This window comes from Marmota flaviventris, chromosome 1, assembly GCF_047511675.1.
Source record: "Marmota flaviventris isolate mMarFla1 chromosome 1, mMarFla1.hap1, whole genome shotgun sequence".
NCBI classification, from domain to species: domain Eukaryota; kingdom Metazoa; phylum Chordata; class Mammalia; order Rodentia; family Sciuridae; genus Marmota; species Marmota flaviventris.
This window is the reverse complement of record NC_092498.1, coordinates 103,084,204-103,110,577: the sequence shown is the minus strand read 5'-3', so window position 1 is coordinate 103,110,577 and position 26,374 is coordinate 103,084,204. Positions and strand designations below refer to the sequence as shown.

Sequence of the window (26,374 nt, the reverse complement as noted above, 5' to 3'; positions counted from 1 at the left end):
AGTCGGAGGGGTGGGACACAGGTCTGCCAAAGAAGTAATCTGGGCAGGAAGGACTTCATTAACACTTCTTTGGGATGGGCTATCTCCAAATCTGTTGGGGGCTGTTTCCTGGGCTCTATTAACATTCCTTTGGGATGGACTTTGGGCCTAGGGCTTTTCTCGGGACTTCATTGACATTCCATGAGTTGTCCTGCGTTTCCTGGAATTTATTCAACATGGCCTCCATTTTAGATCTTACTTGGTATTAGACCCAGATTTACCTAACTACACTGACTACCTAACTTTAAATCTGGCTTCATAACCACCAGGGCTCATGTGAGACAATGTAAAAATGTCCAAAGATGATATGGTTAGATTATAAGAGCTGTAGCCTAATCAATGGATTTATACATTTAATGGATTAACTTGAAAGGACTACTATACTGCGTGGTGAGTATAAACAGGTAAGGTGTAGCCAGAGGAAGCAGGTCACTGGGGAAAGCCTTTGGGGTTTATACTTTGTCCCTGGCAAGTGGATCTCACTGTCTGCATCCTGGCTGTCATGAACTGAACAGCTCTCCTCCAACAATGATGGACTTGGGCTTTTGAGTAATGCTATGATGTTCTTTATCTTTCTGCAATTATGTTCTTTATCACCTTAGGCCAGAGCTATGAAGTCTGCTGACCATGGACTGAACCAAAATAAACTTCCTCCTCTAAGTTGTTCTTGTTGGGTCTTTTGGTCACAGTGATGAAAAGCTGACTTAAATAGCGTATCAAACAGTCAGTGCTTCACTGCAAGCTAGTTAGTGCAGGGCCATGAAAATGACCATGCAAGCAGAAACCATATAAATATAACTTTAATAATCAATGGGAAGAATTATGATTCCCCAAAACCCTTTAAAAATTTGCCAAAAACAGTTTTTTAAAAATCCTCTAGGTTATAAATATATGGAGAAAATTTTTAAATTAGTAAAATGAATTTTATTTAGTATATTTGGGATTGGCATAATTCCTAAAAGTCCCCAAGGTTTCTCAGCTAAATCTGGGCCAGAGACTATGATGAATGAGAATGTCCATGATCATGTGATATTTGTGGTAAAGGGGACTCTAAAGCTGTAATTAAGCTTAATAATAAGATAATTCTGCATCAGACAGGAGTACTTGCTGTACCTAATCTAATCACATGAGGCCTTTCTTTGCTGTGCACATTCCTTTTAGTTTGATGCAACTTCATTTGTCTATTTTCCCTTTTGTTTCATGTGTTTTTAAAGCTCTGTGAAAAAAAAGCATTGTCCACATGAAAGCCATGGAGCTTTTCCTCTATGACAATGAATAAAGTGAAGAAATAACCCATACTTTGGGAGATAATGTCTGCAAACATTACATCTGATAAGGGAATAATATCCAAAATATATAAGTATTGAGACAACTCAATAGCAGGAAAAAAACCCCAAATAACCCAATTTAAAATGGGCAAAATACACATTTCTCAAACGAAGACAAAGATCACTGATCATCAGAGAAATGCAAATTTAAACCACAATATGATATCACCTCTTTCCAAGTAGAATGGTTATTTTTTTTTTTTAAAAAAAAGGCTTTTGTTACAAGTGTTAGCAAAAATGTAGAGAAAATTGTATAATGTTGGTGGGAATGTAAATTAGTACATTCCTAACAGTATGGAGGTGCCTCAAAAAATTAAAAATAGAACTACCATACAATCCAGTAACCACACTACTGGGTATAGAGCCAAAGGAAATGAAATTAGCATGTCAGATAGTTATTCTCCCGTGTTCACTGCAGCACTATTCACAAGGGCCAAGATATGGAATCAACCTAGGTGTCCATACAAGGATGAATGGGTACACTTACACAATGGAGTACTATTTAGCCTTATAAAAGAAGGAAATCCTATCATTTGCACCAACATGGATGAACCCAGAGGACAATATACTTGTTTCACTAATAAGCCAGGTATAGAAGCACAAACACCGCATGATCTCACATATATGTGGACTCCAAAAGTCAAATTTCTAGGAGGGTAGAATGGAGATTGCCAGCTGGTGGTATTGGAGGGTGAGAATGAAGATGTTGGTCAATGGGTACAAAGTTTTAAGTGGACAGAAGGAATAACATTTTGAGATGTATTGCTCAGTGTGGTAACTATAACATTATGTACATCAAAATTGCTAAGATAATATATCTTAAATGTTCTCACCACAAAGAAATGCTAAATATGTGAAGTAATTCAATTGCTTAATATACATCTACATACACATATGTGTACACTGTAGAATGATATATATATATACATACATACGTATATGTATATCATAGCCTCACATTGTATGCCATAAATGTATGTAGTTGTTACTCATCAAAAAATTTAATGAAAAAAGAGATAATTTTCTCTGGTTGATGGCAGAAGGGTAAGTCAGAAAAGTTGAATCTCTAGAAGTACAGTGCTGTAATAGGTATCAAAACATAGGAACAGCTTTGGACCTGGGCAGCAGGAGGGGGTAGGAAAAATTCCAAGGAGCAGGCTAGAGAAACCTTGTTTCAGTCTTTATCCCAGAGACTGATATTGGATCTGCTCTGGTCAAATCCCTACAAGGAGCATTTCTATACAGGATACTTGTATGCCCTCAAGGTTCTGCTCCTCTGAGAAAATCTGATTTACGTGAGGTTGGCAACTGATTCAGTGCAGAAGGCTTTGAGATCTTTAGAGAGATACAGAGAGGCATCAGCTCCTATTCCAGATGCATGGTAGATGTACATAAAGCTGGGTCGGCTGCCATTGTTTTGAAACCCTTAAAGGAAACTAGCTTTGGGCTGAGACTGGCTCTAGGGGACAGAGAGAAAGAAATTTGTCTCTGATGGCAGAATGGAGTCATTTGACTAAAACCAACCCTGGGCTCTCCCTTGGTCTTTCTGGATGCAGGAGCCAATACATAACCTTTTATCATTTCAAGTAATTTGGATTGACTATTTGGTTACTTGCAAAATGACAACTGCTGCCCAGGAACTTTATAGAGGTGGCATCTTTGGGAGGCTGGCCACTCTGGCTCACACCCTCAGTGAGGAAACTGGAGTACTTCAGATCCTCTCCATCTGATGCTCAATATTAGTTCCTAGGAATATATTTTATCATGTAAACAGAAGCTAAACTATCTCTCTAGGAACTGAATAATGATAATTACAAGAACCAATGCAAAGGGTGAAGGTCCCATGGACACCCGGCTCTGAACACTGTTGACATCAGGGAAGAGAACATTTCTACACTGTTGATGCCACAAGGGTCCCAGGAATATGTTCTGGGAACTAGACCTAACCCCACCTGAGTGGCTGACCCCACCCACTCATGCCTCCCCCTTGGGTGAGCTAGCTTTTTCCTGGATGGATCTGACTTACTGTGTGCCAACCTCCCCATGCCTCCATCCTGTCATTTATCATCCCCACAGTGTATTTTATACAGGCATCTGCCATGGCCCCGATCATCCCCCACAAAGGATGCTCTGAGCCCAGTGCAGAGCCTGGTGAAGATGGTTAGTATACATTGCTGGTTCTGTCAAGCCCTGACCCAGTGGATATTTGCTGTAAGCTTGGCCCTGCCTCCTGCCTGAGCTGAGAACAGACTCTGCTTTCTGTGCATCAGTGCATGTGCCACTGACGCCAGCTCCTAGGAAAGTCGGGTCCTGCAGCTTTGTGAGCCCGGTGTTTCACAAACACATGGTTAGAAAAACACTCCATGCCCATGGGGGAGGGTGGGGAGTGCACCTTAGAAAAAAAAGAGAACCACTGGAGCCCGGGCAGAGTCCACCAAGAGAACAAAACATCTCAGTAAGAAGCATCACATGGGATGACGTAGACTAGTTTATTTTTAATGTTATCACTCTGAAATTACTCTGGCCAAAGTTCCCAGCCACAGGGCAGCTGCCTTATCGACCAAGAGGGTTAATTCCAGGCACAGTCACAGCCCAATCTCACTGATACATGTTTTATGGAGCCATAGAGTGTTTAGGTTTGAATATTAGTTTTATGGACAGGAGACCAGGCATAGATTTTGCTTCTAAGTCATTTGATCAGATTGCTTAGCTGTCCAAACCCCATGTCCCTCATCTACAGCAAGAGGCTAATGTGTCTCAATCCCACATGGGAGGCTCAAGAAAGGGGTGTGAATCTGCTCAGGAGAATCCATATTCCTGGAGTGAGATGCCAGGTGGGTTTATGGGGCTGGTGAATTCCTCAGCTACACTTGGTGGCTGTTGTTCTTTCCCCAGCAGTATTCATTCTATTTTCTGCATATCTTAGGCTATTTGCACACCATCAGGTGGGCATGCCAGTTCCCACCATTTGTGGACAAAGTGACAGGCTTTGAAAAGTATCATCCATCATGGTTTCACTTGAAATTATATGACAAAAGCAAACTTATTTGAAGGGGGGAAATTTCAAACAAAATATCACTCAACCTATAGAAGTCAAAGAGCTGCAAACGCAGTTTTAATAAATAGTATCACCTAATTAAGAAAAAAATCAGAATGGTACCTACCTATGAATGATGACAAAGCTACACAAATAAACCTAGACCTAATCGTTTTAAGAATTGCTGTTTTCAACAATTATACAAAAATAACACTGGGTCTACTAGAAGGGACAAGTAGGGGTATTCTGGGGGAAATGGGGCAGTTGGGAATGAAGACTGAGGATGTGACGAAGGAATGAAGGGCCATGAGGAACAAAAGAGTCCTCTCTGATGAACAGCAAAAGGCACAAGGCTGTGGTGCTCTGGACTCTGCACCCAAAGTCCAAAGAGCTGAGAAGACGAGCATGGGGACCTGGAGGGCTGATGGCCCACCTAGAAAATGCTCTCCCAGGTTTGAGACATGAAAAACCCAAGAAGGCACCCTTCCCTTCTCCCCTAATCTCTACATCTCGAACATCAGGATCAATATTTTGTGTTCATTTACTTCACTGGCATCCATCACCCACCCTTTGTGCCCAGTAGGCAGGTTGCACACAGCACACGGAGCCGGGTACAGGACTAGAACATCCAGCACAAAGGCAGACATTTCCACCTGCCATGGAGGATAAGGGACAGGACTGCCTCCAACATCCCACCTGTCCTGACCAGCAGAGATGGTCCATAGGCCTGGACCAGGTGAAGTTCAGGGAGAAGTCACACATCACACACATACCTGGACCCGGGTGATGTGCAGGTAGAGGACACAGGCCACCAGGAAGCAGATACAGAACACCAGCAGGAGCAGGACAGCCACACTCCTAGAGACAGAGGACATGCAAGTCACTGCTGGTCAGAGGCCAGGTGACATAATCCAAGAGATATCTGGAAATCAGTCCTTGGTCGTACCCTCCCTCTAAATCTCCTGAGCTCTCAAGATGAAGCAGTGTCATACACCAGGTTGCCTGCCCTCAGATCCCTCGGGATTTGCCACATCTGCTATCTTCAAGGGAGGCATCTGGGGCTCCCAAGTAAAGGGGTCTTTTCTGAGTTATCCTTGACTTGCACCACCCCACCCCCAAATTCTAACCTAGGCTGAGGGACATAAACCTTTCTGAAAGCCCTTTACTCCTGACAGAAGCATAGGAACTGCTCACACAGTCTGGTGAGCTGCCCTTCTGCTGGGCTTTGTATGGGAAGGACATTTCTAGAAAAAGCTAGATTCCCCAAACAGGGACTTTGGGAAATCACTGTGTTCAGAATCTGTGTGCATCCCACAGATGAGGCCCCCTGTCCTCACCAGGTATGAGGACCTTCTGTGTGTTTTTTGGAAACTCAAATAAGATATTATTCCCCCTAGGTAGGTTTTATAAAGAAACAGGTATGTCTGGAAGAAAAGTAACAAGCAGAGACTTTCGGGTATCTTCCTCAACCAAAAAAACCTGCCAAACTCACATTGACTCATATGATAATTAGTATATTTTTCTTCATTTTCAGAACCCTCCTTTTCTCATTTGAATGTTTCTAAAAATGACATGAACCTAGAAATCAGTGAGGCCATTTAGTATGCTCTGCTTCCCCCTTGAAAATAGTTATTAGGGCAATGGCACATGCCACAAGGATGCAGAACCTCTAAGTATGTGGTATATGGTGTCTTAGAATTCAGTCAGTTCAAAATTAAAAATCAACAGTGACCAGTCCCAAGCTGTATGCCATAAGGCTTGCTAAACTAGTGACTTAAATAAATGGTGGTGGCCAATGTCTTCCCCAAATTCTGGGCATGATGGAAGAGTAACTAGAAGGTGAATCCTGAATATAAAAAGAACACACAGCCACCAACCTCAGGGACCTCAAATCTGTGTGCATCCCAGATTTTTTTTTTTTTTTTTTTGGACCAAGGGATGCCTAACCACTGAGCCATATCCCTGCCCCCGCCCCTTTTTTTTGAGACAAGGTCTTGCTAAGTTGCTTAGGGCCTCACTAAGTTGCTGAGTCTGGCTTTGAACCTGCGATCTTCCTGCCTCAGCCTCCCAAGACGCTCAGATAACAAGTGTATGCCACCATGCCTGGCCAGGGACTTCAAATTCATGGTTACCTTCCCACACACTGATCAGAACAGGAACAGCACTTACTGTGGAATCATAAGAAGGTAGACAAGGCCAAATAAGGCAGCCAGGATGAGGGCAAGGACGACAGCGCTGGTGAAATACTCGTCCTGAAGCTGGTGGTACTGCAAAGTGGGGAGGGAGACATACTGATCAACTCGAGCTTCGAGCTTCTGGGCCCACACAGAGCCTTGACCCACCACATCAAGGAAAATTAAAACCAGAGCGACTTACCTTTTGCTCCCGTTCAACATGTTTGTACTTCAAGGTGAAGAAATTCAGATCCGCCATCTCCAGCTCCGTCTGGCGGGCTTCCAGGAGGCGGCTTAAATACCTATTGACACGCGTGCCTGGTGTGGTGTAGACCACATTTGTAGAGAAAGACGAGCGGTTTCGAAGTTTTTCTGATGCTGTTCTCAATGCTCTCCGCTGCAGTCATCATGGAAACAAAAGAAATGTCATATAATTCTCCCCTTTTTGAAGAAAAGGGGTTATATTCGCCCCCCCCCCAAGCTTGCATCCTGTCTGCTGCAGGGTGGGCTCCATTTGAGGATAGGAGATGCTATCATGGCTTTGCCCCTGGTGACCTGAGATGACAGGGGAAGTCTCTCAGCACTCAGTGTTGGGGTTCCCACATCTGTGCTGGGGTTACAGGGCAGCTGTGCCACAGCACTGTGGTGAGGATTGTGGGACTCAACAGGTGTGCAGTGGTGAGACAGTGTCCAGGGAAGAGCAGGCACCTGCACATCAAACCTGAAAGACAGACCTTACCAGGTCTCTTGCTACAGCCAGGGCTGATGGGAATGGAGTGTGAACCCTTCTACACAGCTCCCACATGTCACAGATGGGGTACAAGAATGCACCTGTTTGCCAAAAGGAAAATGGAGTCTAATTTGAAACCACCTACTGTGATCTCATTATTGGACTTCATAAGCAGGGCCTCTGGTGCTTAACACATTTTAGAAGAATACAAGAATATTAAAAAGATGCTGTCCATGCAGTTCCAGAAAAGAAGAAATAAATACATTATTCCATTTTATTCTAACCAAATGGTCAGAATGCCAACAGTAAAAAGAAAAAGATGAGGTGCTTTAGGAACTTTGCGATTCAAAGAAAAACTGTATGGTAGAGCAGGAGGTCCCCCTAGGGTTTCTTTTTGTCTTATTTATCTCAGACCAGAAACTGGAGAAGCCCATGGCCTAGAAATGCCAACATGTACAGGCAAAATGTATACAGCAAAAGCCCCAAGAAAAGCCTGTTTTCTCTGGCCAAAGGACCAAGAATGAGAAACCTAGAGAAAAAGAAAACTTAGACAACAACGATGCTACTCTTTCCAAGACAACTGAAAAATCTCTTTCCTACCCCCATTCATCCAGCAAAGGCCACATTGGCATCTTGAATTCTATATCTTCATAGGGCTGTGAGGGAGTGTAGCTGCACCCCCACTAAGACAGTGCCAAAGAAAGCCCAACAGAGCCAAAGTGCTCATATCTAGGAGATGGCAATGACTCTGTAATTATGCTGTGACTGGCAGCCTCAAGGAGAATCAACTTCCATACCTGCACAATAGCAATGTCATGGAAGACGGGTGTGCAACCTGGACTTCCACAAGACAGCACCCCTACCACACCTCATAAGATCAAAGACACACTGGACATCCAGGCACATCACACACCATAGGAACAGTCAGAGGACAAAACCTCTAAATGGATCATCTTAAAACATATGCAAACGTATTTCCTAAATCCAGCATCCACTTCTCATTTAAAAACTGCTAATACTAATTTATGTGGGCTACTTCCCTGAAATAATTAGGCATATTCTACTACTTTTAGCCCAAAATGTCACCATTAGTGGCAAAACCCTATTTGTTTTAACTATTAAAACCCAAAATAAAAAGACTGCCCACCCTCATTAAGGTCACTTAATAATGGAAGGAAGAAGAAGCATAATTCTCATTATTTGTAATACATATTTCTGTAGATCAAGAAAATTAAGTAAAAAGTTACTGCAATCAGTTTCAATGTGTGGACCAAACAAGCTAAAATTTTATTTTCACTATATTAGATAGATATGGTACACATTATGCTTACAAAAATAATCCCTAGACATATTTAAACATAAAGCCCAGAAGACAGGGCAGGCAAGAGGCTAAGTAGATCAAAAATAGAAGAAAAGACACAGCAGAGAGCACATTGGTGATATTTTAAACTGTGCTAAGGGCAGAGCTGAAGTGGTCGGGGAAGCCAGAGCTCCTATGTACCATCAGCAGGGTTAGGAGGGCAAATGCTTGGGAGAGCACAATTTGGCAATAGCTCTCCAAAATTAAAATAGACACTCCATTAACCCAGCAATTTCACCACAAAGCAATACCCCAGGCTATCCCTGTACCTCTTGCTAAGATGTTTGTTAAAAAGGATGCTCCCAGCACCCGTGGACATGATGAAATGAAGTCCCTATCTACCAACAAGTGAGGGGTGAAGTCAGGTCGGCACCCAGACTTGGGGGCCATTCAGCCACAGAGAAGGGACTTGAGTTGGGGTGAGACTCCAAGATGCCTAAGGTCCAGCATGAGTGAAAAGACTGTGTGTACGTACAGTAATCTCAGTTCCCACCTGCATTTACCTGCTGGTACATACACATTGATTTCTAGAAAGAACACAAAATGGTCAAGTTTGAAAGATTTAACTTTTGTATCATGTGTACATATTGCTTCTATTTTTATTTTTTTATTTAGGTATGAGGGATTGGACCCAGGGGTGCTTTACCACTGAGCTACATCCCTAGTCCATTTTAGTTTTTATTTTGAGACAGAGACTCATTAAGTTGCCTAGGCTGGCCTTGAATTTATGATCCCTCCTTTCTCAGCCTCCCAAGTCACTGGGATTACAAGCATGCACCACCATGCCCTGCATATTTGTAGTAGTAGTAGTTGTTGTTTAATTAAAAAACTTAGATATTGAAGTATGACAAGGACAAAAGCAATGCTAAAAGAGAGAGAAGGGGGAGAAGGCAGACAGAAGCAGGTTCCTGGGTATATAAAGTAGGTGAACAAATATTCTTCAAGTATTAGGAAACGAGAATCAAGAAGAGTCCCCAGACTAGCTCTGACTAGCATCTGCATGTCTCCAACCCAATGGGTCCAATAGGTGACAGGGATCACAAACCCTAATGAGTGACACACCCATGCATGCAGACCTTCACTCTTAGGATTCATTTTACAGAATGATCCAAGAAAGAAATTTCAGGAACAAAGATGCTGTGCTTGCTGTGCTTCACTTAAAACAAAATAGAAATATATATCAGTGAAGGTTGATAAGTAAACGGTCTCTTCTTAGGCTAGGGCTCTATACAATGATTGAAAATCAAATTTTTGAGGAATATTTGATAATATAAGAAAATCTTTAAGATATATTGGCAAGTGAAGAAGAAATTTACCAAAGAAACTTACCCCAGAACTGGACACACTGAAGAAACATACCAAACTGTTTGTATGTCACCCAATCAAGTTTGGTTAAAAAATTTATACACACACACTCTTAAGAAACAGGAAGGAACAAAATATTAATGATATTTTTTGTGGGGGGTTGTAGGATTATAGATAAATGCTTTTCGATTTCTTCTTCATGAATTTTTTCATTTCTTCATATTTTCCACAATAATTAGTTTTATAATCTTAGGGAGTGTTCAAACAACAAAGAGAAGAGGTATAAGTACACTGGAGGCTACAGTTTACTGTAGGAGCTTATCCCTGAAGTATGACAACAATAGCTGTTTGAGCAAGCCCTAAAGCCATGAGCAAGACCTAAAGCCATGTGGGTGCAGGTAAGAGATCAAACCCCCAGGAGGAGGTCCAGGCCGCTCAGTGAGGGGTGGCCCAGACCTATCAGAGGCATCAGAATATGTGGGAATGGACCAAGATTCAGATGGATCTAAAAATCTTCCTCTAGGTCCCTCTGTGTACTTCCTTATAACATCCAGTTTCAGCAAAGAACCCTGCTAAATCAGCTTAGCAAAATCCGCCCCCCCCCCAATATCTGATCACCTTCCATAACTAGTCAGTTCCCTCATCCTCCACCTTGCTCCAGGTAATGTATGATCAGCTTAGCTTATCATCAGCAGGAGTCTGTTGGCTGGTTTTGCCAGAATCCCTACCCATGATGTTTCCTTTCTCTCAGTAATTTTCTATCCACTGACTCCACCCTACAACTTAGCTATAGATTCCCACTTTCCCTGTTGTATTTGAAGTTCACCCCAATTTCCTCCGCAACTTTGGGACCCCACTGCCTGGTCCTACTGCAAAGATCCTGAATAAAGCAGCCTTTACTGCATCCCAACAAGTGTCATGGAATGATTTCCTCATAATGGCACATCATCCCTGACCCTGGACTGGATCACTGTGCAACACTGCCACCTATTGGTCAATCTTTGCTGTCCCGGCTCCGAGTCCCCTAAATGAGCAGCACCTGAGAACACTGGACCCACAGGGACGGAACAGTTTGAGGCTGCTCAAGCATACTTGTAAGTCACTCCCCAGAACTGGACACACTGACAAAAGCTAAGCCTAGATTCCAAGGTATAAATCACACTCCCACCCCACCCCAACCCCAGCTCCTTGTTGGCTCCACCTTACATTGAGGATGCCAGGTGAGCATGTCTGGAGGAGCAGGGGAGCAGAGGGTAGGAAGAGGTGAGATGGACAAGTGAAGACAGGCCTGGAATGCCACAGAGAGGGAAAGAGCTGCAGGCCAGTGTCCACCTGTCACTCACAGCAAACTCATCACACGCCCAGGATCAGGCCTTACCTGAAGCCACCACAGACAACCTGCAGAGGCCCCATGCCACTGCCCATCATCACTCTTTGATGAATTCCATGATAGAGACACTTTCTGCCCCCATTGGGGACTTGTTTTCACTAATCATAGGTGGCAGCTAGGGGCCCAGTTTGGGAACAGATGGCAATAAGGATATTGGAAAAGCAAAGGTTTTTCCATGGAAGTTGGATGATTCTTAGCCTCTCCCCAGGGAGGAATAGGTACTGGGGTAAGGGAGTTGCCCTTGCTGCAGAGGCTACCCATGGAGCAAAGGGGCCAGAATCAGGCACCATGGAGGGCAAGGGGTCAGAGATTAGAGCAATAGAACAAGAAGATGGTGTTCTGGCAGCATTTGGCAATACTAACTCAATTGCTGAGCAGGGCATGACAGGGGAGGATCATCTTCAGGCAGAGAGTCATGTACAGATATGGAGTTATGAAGCAGAATGACAGGCAGTTGGATAGAAGGATGAGACAGAAGAGGGAGGCACTGTGGACAAGGTGATGGGGTGGGGGGCAAGCCTCAAGGTCCAGAAGGCTTAGTAAGATGTCCAGGAGTCATCCAAAGTGAAAAGGGCCAGCACCATCATGCAGGCCTCTTGGGGTTGGGGACTGAAGGGCCCAGCCAGGATAGGCCCAGAGTTCAGAGAAGGTGGTATGGCACCATGATGAGAGAGAAGGGGGCACAATCTGGAGGGTTTGAGCCTCCCAGGGGAGTATGTAGGCAGCAGCAGGGTCTGCAGTTCAGAACCCTGAGCTTACAGGTGAGGTCTGAGTCTCTAAGTATCCATCTAGAGGACTGAGGGGACAGAGGGACCAAAGATGAAATTGGACAACACTCAGTGCCTCCAGAGAAGGCAGGAAGGTGCAAAGCAAGGGGTCCATGTCTTTGGCCAGGGAGGTGAGAGGCGTGTTCACATAAAAGCTTGGCTGAAGCAGTCGAGCACAGATGGAAAGGAGGAATGCAGACCAACACTCTAACACTGGAAAGAAGGGTGAGGGGATGCTACATAGGGTTCACTGCCTAGGCCAGGCTAAGACTGCAAGGAAGCAGGGATGGTGGCAGAGAAGGGCTGGGGGCAGCAGCAAGCCACTGGAATGTGGTTGCAGATGGCTCAGTGTGGTATGGGAAGCCCAGGTTTGCCTCCTTACAGGCCTACAGAGCCACTGAAGGGCTGCCGGTGGAGCTGCCTAAAATCTAAGCAGAGACAGATGCTGCTTTCTCCCAGCTCAGGAGAAAGGGCAGCCCCCTCAGTGTCTTGGTTTGTCCAGCAAAACTTTAACATGTGAATCAGAGGCCAGCATGCTCTGCCTGGAAACATGTCTGAATTGCAGAATCTTATTAAACCTGAGTTCCTCAATGATCAAATAAGAATAACTTATCTCCACCACCACAATTGCTCCAAGAAAAGTCCTAGGCAGGGAGAAGACCTGGATTTCTTTTGGATTAAAGTTGATTTTTCAAAATATTGCATGAAAATATTATTTATCTGGATGACTGAGTTTGGGTAAATGCTTAAATTGTGCACCTGATTTGCCCACCCTTGTTCTAGCCCTGGTGGGAAGATATGTGGGGGCCCCTGAGCACTAGGGGAGAAAGTCAGAGACTAAATCTGACAATATGGCAAAGAAAATTCTCTGGTTACAAACTCCAAAAGTCATTTGGAGGTCAGATATGTTCAGGTAAGTGGGAGTCTAGACAGGGCAAGAATGCCAAGCCACTGTCTGCCCTGAGGCAGTGGCACTGACAGACTCACAGTACATCTGCATATTTCACGGAACACCAGTACAACAAGCTAAGGCCTGAAAGTGGTGGGAATTCCAGGCCCAAGAGGCTCCACCCTCCGTGGACAGCTCCTTGCATGGGAGATGAGAAGACTCATCTGTCTTGGATCCCACTCTGAATGGAGTGGAAACTCTTGAAAACGTGCCTCTGACCTGATCAGGGCCAAAACTCCTACTACCCAGGACATGTGAACATTAGAAGCCAACCATTTAGTTTAAAACAGTCCCTTGCTGCCTGACAGGCATAAAGACCAATTTTCTTTGATGGAATACATCATAAGCAGAGTTCTTAGAGAATTCTTAGATAAAGTTCTAGCAAAGTTGAGCTCACACACACAACTAATGAACCATGACCCTGAGAATCTTGCTTCTTCCTGAAAAGTCTCTAAATTACAGCAAGAGGTTTCTTTAAAAGGCATAAAACCGATAAAGGCAGGAAAGAAATGAAGGTGGAAAAAGTAGCAATGGGAGTTTAGAAAACAAGATGGGGCAGACCCTAGAGGGCTGGACCCCAGCTGACAGTAAAGAGCCAGGACAGCTCGGGCTCAAGCACTGATGGTCACAGCTGCTGTGATCAAATGCCATCCACAAGGTGTTGTCAACAATCCCCGGTTTACTCGATGGTCTGGGGATATGGACCCATCAACCCTCAAATGTATAGTGGGGTCTTTTCTTGGGGGGAAATCAAGGTCTCCAACTCAGAGTGACTGATGCAAGGCCTATGTGGTTGAAGTGAAGTCTGAGACCCCTTGCCTCCCAGCAGAAAATTTAAGAATCACAGGCGACCTTGTCCCATCCAAGAAGAGAAACATAAAATCCTGGTGCCCAAAAGAAAGCTCAGAGAGGAGAACCCTTCTCCTGGATCTGTGCTCCCGGTCAGCTCTGTAATTCCCCATCTTAATCAACAAGAGTAAGGGCTTTGGACATCTATAGAAGATGGGATTATAAAGGAAGACAAACAGGGTTGTGGGGGGGAGCCACTCAGAGGGACAGAATATTTAAAAAAAAAAAAATCTCAGTGAGACGAAATGCGAAAAAAATACATCCCTGAAGTGGCAATAGGATTTCATAAAAAGGACTATTTATAAAACAAAATAGAGATCATAGAAGTTGTTTTTTTAAAAAAAAAAATGTGGTTGAATAAATGAAAACCTCAAAAGAAGTGTTGGGCTGGGTAAGGTGGCACACTCTTGCAATACCAGAGACTTGGGAGACTGAGTCAGAAGGATCATGGGTTCAAAACCAGCCTTAGCAACTTAGCGAGGTCCTAAGCAACTTAGCAAGGCCCTAAGCAATTTGGTGAGACCCTGGCTCAAAATAAAAAATAAAAAGAGTTAGGATGTGGTTCTGTGGTCCCTGGATTCAATCCCTGGTAACAATTGAAAAAAAAAAAAAAAGAAAGAAAGAAAAGTGTCAGATGATAAAATCAAAGAAATTTTCCAGAAAGTGAAGACAGAGAAGGAGAATTAGGTCAGTTCAGGAGATTCAATGCCCAAATAATAGGAGTTTTGGGAATAAAAATGAAGGAAAGGAATAATCAACAAAATAATCCCTGAATACTTACAGAGGTAGACGTCTTGGTCCATGGGCTATATCTATCCCAAAGCATAAAAAATTTAAAAAAATTTAAAAATTTTAAAAAAACCCACCTAGATCAAGGCATTAGGGCAAGTTCAGAATACCAGGTACAAAGAACAGGTTCCATAAACTTCCTGAGAGCAAGAATACTCATAAGGGTCATATCAAAAGGTTGGGAAAGAGGATAACTCTGAGCTTCTCAGCAGCAACCGCAGAAGCCAGAACATATTGAACAAACTGTCAGAGGAAGAAAGATCATGGCGAACTGTCATGGACCAAATGTATGCATCACTCCAAATCTACTTATTATAATTCTGCCCTCCAACATGATGGTAGTAGGAGGTGGGGACTTATAGATGAGATTCTGATGGGTGTAGCACCCTTAAAAGGAGAGGAAGAGACACCAGAGCCCCCTTCTCTCTGCCAGCAAGAAGACGCCATCTGCAAAGCCAAGGAGAGATGACTAGGAGAGACCAGCTCTGCTGACACCTTGATCTTGGATTTCCAGCCTCCAGCACTGTGAGAAAATGAATGTCTGTGGTTTAAGGCCTCTCCCAGGCTGTGGAGCCTGAGCAAACTAATACATCAACCTAGTAACTGGGGCCCATCACACCAGTAGGCTGCAAAGCTCTCCATGTGAGGGGCTGGAAAGACCCTTTTATTCATGCAAGGTGCCCCAACATTGCCTCCTTTCCCTTCCATGGTCAGTTGCTGGAGTCCGTGATCCATCAAAAGAAGGAAATGAACCATGGGGAGGAGCCCATATGATATGAGAGACACAAGGTCAACAACAGGAGGAAGACAAGGCCAAAGAAGCCCCTGAAGTGGTAGGGGCCAGCTTCAGGGAATGGTCAGATCAAGGCTAAAATGGCTAGGACATTAGGACAGAAGGACTATCGTGACATTAGACCAAGCGTGGGGAATGTTAGTTTGAACTTAGTTAAATACAGATTGCAAAGGTGTGAAAAAGTACAAATTGTGCATAAATTAAACTTGACTTAGCTCTGGGCAGCATTCACAAGATCATAAATGTGTATTATAGTTTGGATCTCTAATGTCCCTTGAAAAGCTCGTGTGTTAGGCAATGTTCAGGACTATTCAGAGGTAAATGATTAGATTATGAGAGCTGTAACCTAGTCAGTGGATTAATTCATTTGATAGATTAATAATATGAATGGACTACTGGATGGAAACTGTAGGCAGGTGAGACATGGCTGAAGGAAGTAGGTCACTGAGGGCATGACCTTGAACTCTATCTGTCCAAGGCCCCTTCCTCTCTCATTCTCTACTTCTTGGCTGCCATAAGCTGAGAAACTTTCCTCCACTGTGCCCTTTTACTATGATGTTCTGCTTTGTCTTAGGCCCATCACAATGGAGTCTACCAACCATGGACTGAACCTCTGAAATTGTGAGCTCAAAATAAACTTTTCATCCTCTAAGTTATTCCTGTCAGTTATTTTAGCCACTGCAATGAAAGGCTGACTAAACAATGTGTAAACAGCAATGTTGGACCTAACCCTGCTGCACAGGGACTATACTGCAAAGGAAGGGAGAGAAGAAGATGGAATGGAGACTCAGTTCCCATTGGTTCCTGCCAGCAGTGCCCCTGGTGGCTCCTACCTTGTCATCGTCTTCACAGGTCATGACATTGGAGAAGGGGATCTCAGCCTTGAACATCTTCCGGCAGTGCATGAGCTGCACCAGCAGGTAGCAGACAGTCTTAAACTTCATCCTCTTGGCCGGCTTTATATCTGAGAGAATCAGGCCTGGAAATATCTATTCAAACACAATGAGTGGAGAGAAATGCTATCAATGAAATACATTTTGCCTCTCAGGTTAAAAACATGACCCTGGTGGTGACAGGGACTCCAGGGCACAGGGATCTGTTTGCTCAATGCTGACTCTGCATTACTGGTAGCAGCAACTCCAGGGTTTAGGCAGAGAGGGGTTTAGCTCACTTGGCATGCCCTTTCTGAAGTCAAACCTCATTCCTGGCTAACACCCACTGGGATGAGACTGTGATTCCAGTCACTGCTAGGGGTGTTCCAGTCTGAGGAGGGCCCAGACCTGTCCAATCCACCTCCTTTAGACCCTTAAGTGGGAGATAGCCAAGATTAAAGGAAGCCACCTAGCTTTGCACTGGTGTTCACAAAAAAGGATCATCCCCAGGAGATCCAGCCATGCAAACTGTGTGGAAGCTATATTCCCAGAATGGTTATTATGATTTAGATTTTGAATGTCCCCCCAAAAGCTCATGTGTTGAAAGCATGATCCCCAATGCAGCAAGGTTCAGAGGTGGGGCTTTCAGGCAGTGGTTGGATCCTCAATTGGAACCTCATCAGTGGCTTAATCCATTTAATGAATTATTAATTTGAATGGCCTGGCACATTTAATGAATTATTAATTTGAATGGCCTGGCACATTTAATGAATTATTAATTTGAATGGCCTGGCACAGTGGCACACACCTGTAATTCCAGTGCTAAGGCAGGAGGATCACAAGTTCAAAGCCAGCCTCAACAACTTAGCAAGGCCCTAAGCAACTCAGTGAGACCCTGTCTCTAACTTAAAAATACAAAAAAGGGCTGTGGCTCCCTGGTTAAGTACACCTAGGTTCAATCCCCCCACCAACCAAAAATAAAACTAATAATAATTTGAATGGATTCCTGGGCACTGCTATCAGAAGGTGGGTGTGGTGAGAGAAGGTAGGCCACTGGAGCCTAATCCTAGGGACTATATCTTGTCCCTGGTTCTTCTCTCTCTGTGTGTCTCTCTCTGCTTCCTAGATACCATAATTACATTGAAAAGCTTTCCCCTCCACACCCTTATGTCAAGAGGTTTCCACAATGGACTCAGTTGATCTTGAACAGAAACTTCTGAAACCATGAGCTGAAATAAATTTTTCTTCCCATTAATTGTTCTTTTCAGGTATTCTGATCACAGGGATGAAAAGGTGACAAACACAGTGGTGATAAGGGTGATATTCAGTAGAGAACACGGGCATACTTTATTTTTTTTAATTGTTTCTTTAAAACACACACACAGACATGTCCTTAGTCCCTCACCTGAGCCCTGAAAGCAGTTCTATCACCCTCAAGCATGACCAGATCACTTTTTTCTGGGTGGAGTGACTGCAAGTGCCTGGTTAGGATGACCATGGCCCCCTTGTATGCAGCACCCCTCAGTTTACAGAGCTCCACCTCCCCGGCCTCTTGCAGGGGTCTCATATTCACTTTGCAGAGGAGGCAGTGAGGGTCCAGGGTGGGAAGAGAGGGCGCAGCCCTAAGATAACCCCAGATGTCCAACTGGGGATTCTCATCCCCTCTGCTCTCTGACTTGCTCCCCCACCCCCCAACAAAGCCCTGGACCCAATGTTAGTGGAGGCACCCCTCTCTCTCTCAGCAAGTCCATAACCACAGAAGCCATCACAAGAGGAGGAGGTGAGGACAAGTGTGTCTTTAAAGTTCTGTCAGACCAGGCCATTTAAGGCCCAAATGGAGGGGGGAAGGGAGTCCAGGTACCTACCTTTCTCCGATGGGATGGCACAATAAAAAAGGTCTCAATGTTATGAGTTTTCAGGAAGCTGTTCCTCTCATGTCCATGGCCTGGCTCCACCTCGTAATCTCCATTCAAGCACGCAAGGGTTGTCTTTGTGATATGAACCTTCCTATGAGAAAAGGACACATGCACATGGAATTGTGAGCCTTGCCCTCATGTGCGCCCATGGATCAGGCTTCTTGGCCCAGGGTAAGCTCCCCGAGGAGCATTCCTGCTCCCTGTGCATGTTCTGCACTGGTAACCTAGGAAGAAAGGAGAGGGAGGCAAGCAAAGAAGGAAGGGACATGCCCAGGAGGACAGAGAAGGACAGTGGAGGAGGATGAAGGGCCTTCCGAGAAAAACATCAGAAGGCTGCAACCAGGAATGGAGAAGAGGAAATGTGGGGTGAGAGGAGGAAGAGAAAGGAAGAGGAGAAACAGGATCCACTTCCCAAACTATTAGGTTAGCCACGTAGGTCAGGGCTGGCCAGCCCAGCCCCACACGATGTGAGTGGACAGAATAGCAGGACACGTGGTGGTGCATGGGGCCCAAGGCCTTCATACTGCCTCACATGTCTTCAAGCAAGAGCAGATGAATCCCTCAAAGGAAGCATCACCTCTGCAGAAGATGCAAATCCAACAGACAGATGAAATACTGGCAGCCTCCTCTCCTCCACCATGTGCTCAGGGGACAAGAAGAAAACTCCCTGACCAACTCCACTCTTCACCATGCAATCTTCTGACTTCCTTTCAGAGGAAAGTCTTGATTTCAAAACTGAACTCCCTAGCTGGCTGAGGAGGAAATCAAGGAGGCCCCACTAAGGTGGGGATCAGGCTGAGGGTGGAGGTCCCAAATTTGCCAGAACTCCAAGGCCTGGGTGGTCACCAGTAGCCTTTTCCAGCAGTGGCTGCTTTATGAGCCTCAAAGGATGGGATGGGTAGGAGAGGGAGGAATGGAGAGGAAACTGTCAGTCCCTGGTGGGTGTCTGAGGTCACAGCACTTTTCATGCACATGTTTTAAGAGCAAAACAAAGAAGCAATAATAAGCTATAAGGACACCACTTGCATCAGGTGAAGGTCTCCATGCATATCTGGTCTTCTGATCTAATACCGCCTTTCTGCAAATGTATACTGGGCCTCACTGAATCCCAGGGAGAACAGAAGTGGGCTCAGCAGGAGCCCCCACCACAGGAATGCAGTGGCAGGTGTGGCCAGGACAAGCCAAGCTCCTGAGGTCCTGATGCTAAAGGTCAAATTAGAACCCACACAGATACCCTCAGGAGCAATGCCCAGAGAGAGGACTCAGGGAGAACACATGGCCACTGTGGGGTCACCCCTTACCAAGTCCCCAACTTACCCAGGCAGGCCGGCAGCCTCCATGACGTTGGCCAGGGTCACATCATTGGACCACACATCGTACTGCCACTTGCGCAGGCCCAGAACACCACAGAGGACCCTGCCGGTGTGTAGCCCCACACGCATGTTCAGGTCCACCTCAGTGGCCTCAGCCACAGACCTGTAACACAGCATAGAGCATGGGGCTGGGACCACCCAGCACCTGCCTCAATAGACCACCACAGTCTGCTCTGTGAGGTTGTGAGCAATGGGGAAACTAGACTTCGACATTGCTCTACCATCTGGGAAGGGTCAGGATGTGGAGGTCTCCTGTCCTGATCAGTGGATGGCAGTGCTTCTTTGCCTTGCCTTTGAGTCCTAAGTGGGCAGGCAAGGCCATCTCGGCCATCTCACAATGTCCACACAAGCTTGGTACGTTCCCTCCATGGCTTTCTCCTACCCCTTCCCATCTAGGAACATCCCCAGAGGGAAATGAACCTAGGATCTCAAATCCCTCACATGTCTTGTCACCAGGCAAGGGGCTCTGGGGACATAAATGAAGGCAAAGAAGGTGCTGAGGGTACTGAGGATCTGGGTAATGCTAGGCCAGTCTGGCCAATTTTGCACACACCATTGCCTGTCCCTGAGCAATAAAAGCCCAGCTCTGACTACATTGGTTCTAACAATGTCCGAAGTCATCTAAACTCACCCCAGTGTACCCCAGTACATGAGGGTGCAGCCAACCTGCTAACTCATTCTATTCCACTAAGTGTGAAAATATATATTTTTAAAAAGTCTCCAGGAAGCATAGCCCACCCCCTTGCCACTGTCAGTGAGGCAGCCCTCACTTTGCCCTCAACCCCGATCCATGCTGTGCCCTGTAGTCCCACTCCAGAGGCCTCTGTACATTGCATTTATCAATGACGACATGAAATGAATAGGCTGACCCCACACCACCTGCGATATGTCTGGCTCACCTTCACTCTGACTTCCCTTATTTCCATGCCTGAAGCTTCAGCCATAGTGGAGGGAGCAACTGCCCAGCATGTCTCCAAGGCCTCTTGACCTCCACTCAACCCTGCTGGGCTCATCTTACAAACAGCTCTGCCATCATCATGCATTTGCCTGCAAAAGGGCCTGTCTCCAATAACCACGGCACACAGTGGATCCAATAGCCACTCCAAGACAGCTGCCTGCCTACCTCCACACTGGAAGATGCAAGAGAGTAGAATCGGACATGTTTAAGTCAGGGTCCCAGAAATCCTAGTGCAAGTTCAGCTTCAGTAGCCTCAGAAGTGTTCATTCCACAGATTTACGAAGAAGTGTTTTGAAAGACTCTTAAAACATCTTTAATACCTGTTTGGTTTTATAACTTTTGAATGTGGTTTTTAAAAAAATGTTACCTTTTTTTTTTCAGTTGTCTGCCAATCACCAATAAGAGACACTGAAACAAGATCTTGAAGTTAAAACATTTCAAAATTCAGAACAGGAAACGCCTGTGGGAAAACGTAGATGCTGAAACCTGCCAATGGTGTTTCAGAGCACTTTGAGCAATTATACTTGTGTAGTTATGAAAGAGCAAATGACACAGAGACTGCTGGGACTTACATCCATCCCTGTCCCTGGACCTCTTCAAGCACTGCCAACCAGGTCTATGCAGCCCCACACATCTGCTACCCTGCGCCCTCTGCCAATACTCTCTGTCTTTGGCAGATTCTGCCTCCAGTATCTCAATGCTGACACCATCTGGTCTTCAGGAAACTGGACAGCTGCCTCTAAAGAAATCACACATCCAGAGCTGTTCTCACTGCTGCTCCTCTTGGCCCCACAGTTCCTGGAACATCTCAGTTAGATTTGGCTATTTATCCAATAGAACTCTCATGTCATTTCCAAGGAACCAGAATTCCCCAGTCCTTCTGACTTTATTTGTCCTGTTTTTCTTTCTTATTTATATGCTCGGGTTTGCTTATTTATCTCAAGTTATTTTCTATGCAAGGAAAAAGCCAGACTCTTGCTCAGTCTGTAGCCCTGACCTTAGCCCTCGAGTGCTTGATTCCAACAGGGAAGAAACAAGGAAGCGGCCTGTCCCAAGACACGGCGGACCCCCGTCAGCACCATGGCATAAATAAATCCTGGGAGAAAGTAAATGTAATCATGATTATACTGAAGCTTGAAAATGAAGGGGCAGATGAGGGTGCTTCTGTTCATTTGTTCAACAAACATCTATTGAGCTGACTCCCTTCACCCATTATTCAAAGCATTGTGGCTACAGCTGTGCACACAAGGAAAAAATAAAAAGGAGGTAATGGACACCATAGAGGCCAATTTACTATCATCTAGATGGAAGTTTCCAAGCATAGAGGAAGAATGGGCAAATAGTTGTCAAGTCCCTTGTTCAAAGGAATGGCCTCAACTCGGGCTCCTCGCTTCCCCCTCCTGGGCCTCAGCTACCCCAGCTGTAAAAATGCAAGTTCTCAACCTAAACTGTACAGGTTCAGAATCTCCAGATCCCCTAAGGTTTTGATGAAAACCCTATGCAAATAAAGACATGAGTGTATCCAAACTATCCTCTACCCCACAGAAAATCCATCCCTAGATGTATTCATGGCTCTGGCTCTGAAAACTAGAATCCAGTAACAACATGAAATAATAATCCCTAAAGTTACTTTCTGATGAGAAACTGAGAAAAGCTCCCTAGCTCACACACAGAACCCAGCTTGTTAAAAAGGAAGGGGCTGTAGGAGAGAGCCCAGGTGTCTGGAAACAGGCCATAGGTGTCCCTTCTAACAGGACCTCAGGGCTCCACCCAGGGGGGCCATCAGGATCTGCTGGTGTATGGCATGTGCAAGCTGTCCTCACCTGTTCATGTGGGCCAGAGGAGGAAAAGCACATGCTTTTTCCTACTAACTTAATTCAGAACAGAAAAGAGAAAACAAAAAACACATAAACCATGAGCAAGGCCATATCTGGATTAAGTCTATTTAAAAAAAAAAATGTCACTTAGCATGCTTTGGGATTGCATGGAAGAATAATGAGGTTCCTGTTTCCCTATCGCCTATGCCAACAGAAGCTTCCCCCAGAGATGAACAGGCATGTCCCCATTTCTACAGGTATACAGGACCATGTGCCACAAAGGAAATCCCACAGAAGAGGGGCTCCCTCTCTGATGGGCCAGCTCCCTTTGTCTGGCAGGTGATAAACCAATCCCTACAGTGGCAACTGGAAGCTCACCTATGAGAGCCCACATCATTTCACAACAACTTGGAGATGCAAACATGACTCATTCATTTTACACTGAGGAATATGAGGTGTTGCCTCAGGATGGGAGTCAGGAATCCATAGGCTCATCTGCTTCCATGAGAATCAGAAGTCTCTGGCCCACTCAAGAAAAGTGGAGCTTTGGGTTGCCTATCAGAGGGGAGGGGCCTCCCATTCCCTGGAAGGTCAGAGGCTGACAAAGGTCCCAGGTGCTGCTGTGGCCAGAGTATCATGGGCATCCTGGAGAAACCCATCAAAACAGGAAGCCAAGGACTACCCCTGGAGTCAAAATGCAGGACCCCATCCCATGGCCCAGGCATAGCAGCTGCCAGGATGGTCCTGATACCCTCATCTCTGCTGCCACTGCACCCTTCTCTCAGAGCCAGGATGTCATGGATTTTTATGGATTGGAAAATTGAGGCCCCAAGACAGAAGTGATGTGCCCAGGGTTATACAGTACCTCAGAGGCAAGACCAGCCAAGGAATTAAATTCTCTGAACACCTCATTCTTTTTTCCTCCTATTGATGGAATCCACCTGACCCAACAGGGAACACATATCACTCAAAATAATGAAAGAAAATCACACCAATAAAAATTAACACTTTTTTAAAGAGCATAATGCACACCCAAATGAGGCCTACAATATTTTAGGGTAAATCTTTCCAGGTGATAGAGGTTGGAGCAGGGAAATCTGAGGACAGGAACTCCTCAGACCCAGCTGCAGCCCAGGAGATTCCAGGGCAACACTTGCCTGGCAGACCCTCTGGTCCATTGCTCTTGTTTCCAGATGCCACAGCTCTCAGCAAGGTCAGGCTGTCTAAGCCACAAGTGGCTGAGGAGGAAAAGAACTAGCCTCTAATTGAAAGTGAGCATTCCTTATCTATGGTTTTACAGGGAAATGCCAGCTGCTGTGTTGGGTCTGAAGTATTCCCCAGGGGCTTGGTTCCATCCTGTAGTGCTATTGGGAGGTGGTGGAACCTTTAAGTGGTAGGTTCTTATGGAGGGAAGTTGGGTCTTTGGGGACATGTTGTTGAAAAGGAGATTGGGATCCCAGCTCCTTCCTCTCCGCTTCCTGGCCGCTATGAGGTGAGCAGATTTGCTCCACCATATGCTCCCCTCTATGACATTCTGCCTCACCACAGGCCCAGAGTGATGGGCCTAACCAACCATGAGCTAAAACCTTGGAAACCGTGAACCAAAATCAACCTCTTCTCCTATAAGTTGATTTTCTAAGGTAGTTTTGCCACAGCAATAGAAAGCTGACTAATACACCCACCCTGCACTTTGGTGGGCCTCACTGCCCCACTTTGGGGTTCACTCTATGCTATCAGGCCTTGGACATACAAGGTCCTTGACTTCCCAAAAGATCAGTCTGCATTGAACAATAACAAGATGGCAGTTGTGGGTGGCCTGGGTATCAAAGATCAAAAAGGAAAACATGGTAAATGTTTCTATCTGCTTTTCCCATAGGAATGAACAATCTTCAAGGTAACAATAATAAGATCATTCCTCACTTGTTTGACAAGGAAACAAAATTGACTCTGCCAGCGTGGTAAGAAGCTAAGACCCAACATGGCTGCCTGCCTGCCCACACCTGCACCTGAAGCAGCATCTGTTCTGGATTTTATAATTACTTTATTTCTTTTCCTCTGACCTTGCCCTGCCCCTTTGGAAATCCACCCTAAAGGCACTTGCATCACAATGAGACTGTTGTGTTCTCAGAAGTACAGGATCCTGGTACAGGTACTGCTAGAGAAGTCCGTGGCAGAGAGAAAGCTAACAGGGCAGCCTAGACCCCTCAAGGTGGAGAGGAGTGACCTCCCTGCTACCATGCACCGGAGCACCTTCTGGACCAAAGAGTCTGCTTGAAATGCTTCAAGAAGCTTCCAATAGCCAAACCATCCCTTGTTCCTCAAGATTTACTCTGTCTGCTCAGAATTCCCCAAATCTAGAACAGATGTGACTGTGGTGCCTGATGAAGGACATCTCTGCCCTGCAGGACCAGCTCCTTCCTGGACATCCAGCCATGGTGCCCGCCACCCAAAGGCTTTTAAGAAGAGATGAGTCCACAACCAGCGGAATCCAGCTCCTTAAGGCTGGCCCGTTCCTCTAGCTCGATATAGCACAGACCTTCTTCTCACAAAGGAGACAGTCAGCGAGACCCTGCCACGAATGTGAGCTTTGGTCACTTGGCTTATTCGTGTGAGTTCTTCTCAAGGAGTTCTTGAATCTCCAAAGTTCCGAATAAAGCACTCCAAGGTCAGAGAAAAACAATCACACAAACATTCCCCTCTATCTGGACATGCCTATCCTTTTGAAAAACATATTCTGTTCTGTGTGTGTGTGTGTGTTTCTGTGTACGAGACAGGGACACACGCAGCCCAGAGGGACCAACAGGGGAGAGCACCAGATGCTAGGAGTCTCGTTCCCTGGAGGTAGGCCCTCAGTGCCATGCTGAGAATACACTGATGGTCCCTGGCTCTGTGACAGTCTAGAGGGGAGAACAGACTTGTTTGGGCAGGAGGCCATCTTCTGAGCTCAGTATCTTGGTGGGTGGCCAAAAATTCAGCCCAGACAGGGGCTCCAGGTTTGCGGCTATCCCTCAGGCCCTGTGAATTCAGGAAACTGAAGCAGAGAGCAGCCTTGGGAGGAAGACACCAGCCCAGGGTACACCATTCTCAAGTGGCAAGACCAGAGACATGGTGCCAGAAAGCCAGCAGCTGAAATGCTGAGGGAGCACCAAAGGGGACACAGCTTCAAGGAGCAAAGGGACAAGGAAGCATTTCAAGACATGTGAGGCTGCAGCTCAGTGCTGGACATAAAACCCAGCAGGTTTCCTGGGCAGCAGCCAGGAAGGGGCACTCCTGCAGAAACTCTTCAGAACCATAAACATGCAAGTCAAGTAGGAAAACAGGAAAGGAAGGGCAGCACCACCTAAGGCCAGAGCCCCTTGGGAGAGATAGGATGAGGCTCCAATGCACAGAGGAGACCCAAGAGGCTGAAGAGTTCAGTCAAGGCTACCAACTGCAGAGGCATAAGGTGCAACCTCATCAGCCTCCTGGTCAGCACAGGTCAGCTGTAGCACCCAGCTAACTACCTGTATCTGCATGCCTAACACAGGGGCATCATAAATATTTACCAAATGAACAAGATGACCTCTGTCTCCTTACAGCTCCCACCTATAGCTTCCTCATTTTACTCCAAGAAGATCACTTAAAACAAGATCTGACACATCAATAATATACATATAATGTGATATAATGCAATATACAACACAAGGCTATGTGCACTGTAGCAATGCTTATGGCTCACAGAAAACTCTGCACCACAGCCCCATGTTGTACTTAACCACACCTCTAGATCGTCCCTGACATACAGCCCCTGTTAATCACTTAAAGCTGAAACTAGCAGCACAGGGTGGATTTATACCTGTGCCAACTTAACGGATCAAGATCCACCAGCTTTCACCAATCACTTCTTAACCTAAACCCCTCTTTTCCTTCCCTGTGCCTAAAGGAACAG

At 45.6% G+C, this 26,374-nt stretch overlaps 1 protein-coding gene across 1 annotated transcript in view; it reads right to left on the bottom strand.

The window, feature by feature from the left end:
- The window catches only part of Adcy1 (adenylate cyclase 1), a 144,645-nt gene that overhangs the window by 44,900 nt on the left and 73,371 nt on the right, over positions 1–26,374 (bottom strand). Inside the window, exons 6-11 of the mRNA XM_027938399.2 lie at positions 19,616–19,774; positions 18,248–18,389; positions 16,344–16,499; positions 6,781–6,975; positions 6,574–6,671; positions 5,178–5,262 (exon numbers count right to left, since the gene is read on the bottom strand). Of these exons, the coding sequence (XP_027794200.2) occupies positions 5,178–5,262; positions 6,574–6,671; positions 6,781–6,975; positions 16,344–16,499; positions 18,248–18,389; positions 19,616–19,774 (835 nt within the window). The remainder of the gene's footprint in view (positions 1–5,177; positions 5,263–6,573; positions 6,672–6,780; positions 6,976–16,343; positions 16,500–18,247; positions 18,390–19,615; positions 19,775–26,374) is intronic.